General features: G+C 77.3%; 1 protein-coding gene across 2 annotated transcripts in view; it reads left to right on the top strand.

The window, feature by feature from the left end:
• Nucleotides 1–6: 6 nt before the first annotated feature.
• The window catches only part of Dip2c (disco interacting protein 2 homolog C), a gene marked incomplete in the record, with an annotated part of 458,386 nt that continues 457,776 nt past the window's right edge, over nt 7–616 (top strand). For both annotated transcript variants that reach the window (XM_029567488.1, XM_017800185.2), the window contains 1 exon segment: nt 7–517. In XM_029567488.1, the coding sequence (XP_029423348.1) occupies nt 433–517 (85 nt within the window).

Here is a 616-nt window from a genome sequence, read left to right as displayed (position 1 = left end):
CCGCCGGGGCAGGGCGGCCGCGGAGCAGCGAGCGAGCCCAGTGGCCGTGACCGCGGGCGGGCCCGGAGATCCAGAGCCGGCCGAGCGGGGCCGGAGCCCGCGGCTGACGGGAGGCGCGCGGAGACAGCCGGGCGCGAGGCCGCGCGGAGGAACCCTAGGAACCCGAGGAGACGCCGAGAAGACTGAGGAGACTCTGAGAAGGCTGAGGACACTGAAGAGAGCGAGGCGGCAGAGCAGGCGCTGAGGAGCCTGAGGCGGCGCTGAGGCGGCTGGGGAGCGAACCCCGCTCCCGCCGCCCGCCCGGCCTCCCGCGCCCGCCCGCCCGGCCTCCGCCTCCTCCGCGCGGTTTCTCCGGGCTCGAGCAGCGGCCGCCGAGGAGCCCTCCGCCGGAACAAAGAGGAGGCCGGTAGGGCGGGGGCGTCCGCGGCGAGCATGGCGGACCGCAGCCTGGAAGGCATGGCCCTGCCGCTGGAGGTGAGGGCCCGGCTGGCCGAGCTGGAGCTGGAGCTGTCGGAAGGTAACGGCACCCCACACCCCCTGTGCTCGGCTGGGGCCGCGCTGTCACCCGGGGGAAGGCGGGAGCGAGCGAGCGCGCGGGGCCCGAGGGTGGGGGGGG

This window comes from Nannospalax galili, unplaced genomic scaffold (genome assembly GCF_000622305.1).
Source record: "Nannospalax galili isolate Female #2095 unplaced genomic scaffold, S.galili_v1.0 scaffold399, whole genome shotgun sequence".
In the NCBI taxonomy this organism is placed as follows: Eukaryota; Metazoa; Chordata; class Mammalia; order Rodentia; family Spalacidae; genus Nannospalax; species Nannospalax galili.
The sequence above is the reverse complement of the archived record's forward strand: the minus strand, read 5'-3'. Positions and strand labels throughout refer to the sequence as shown.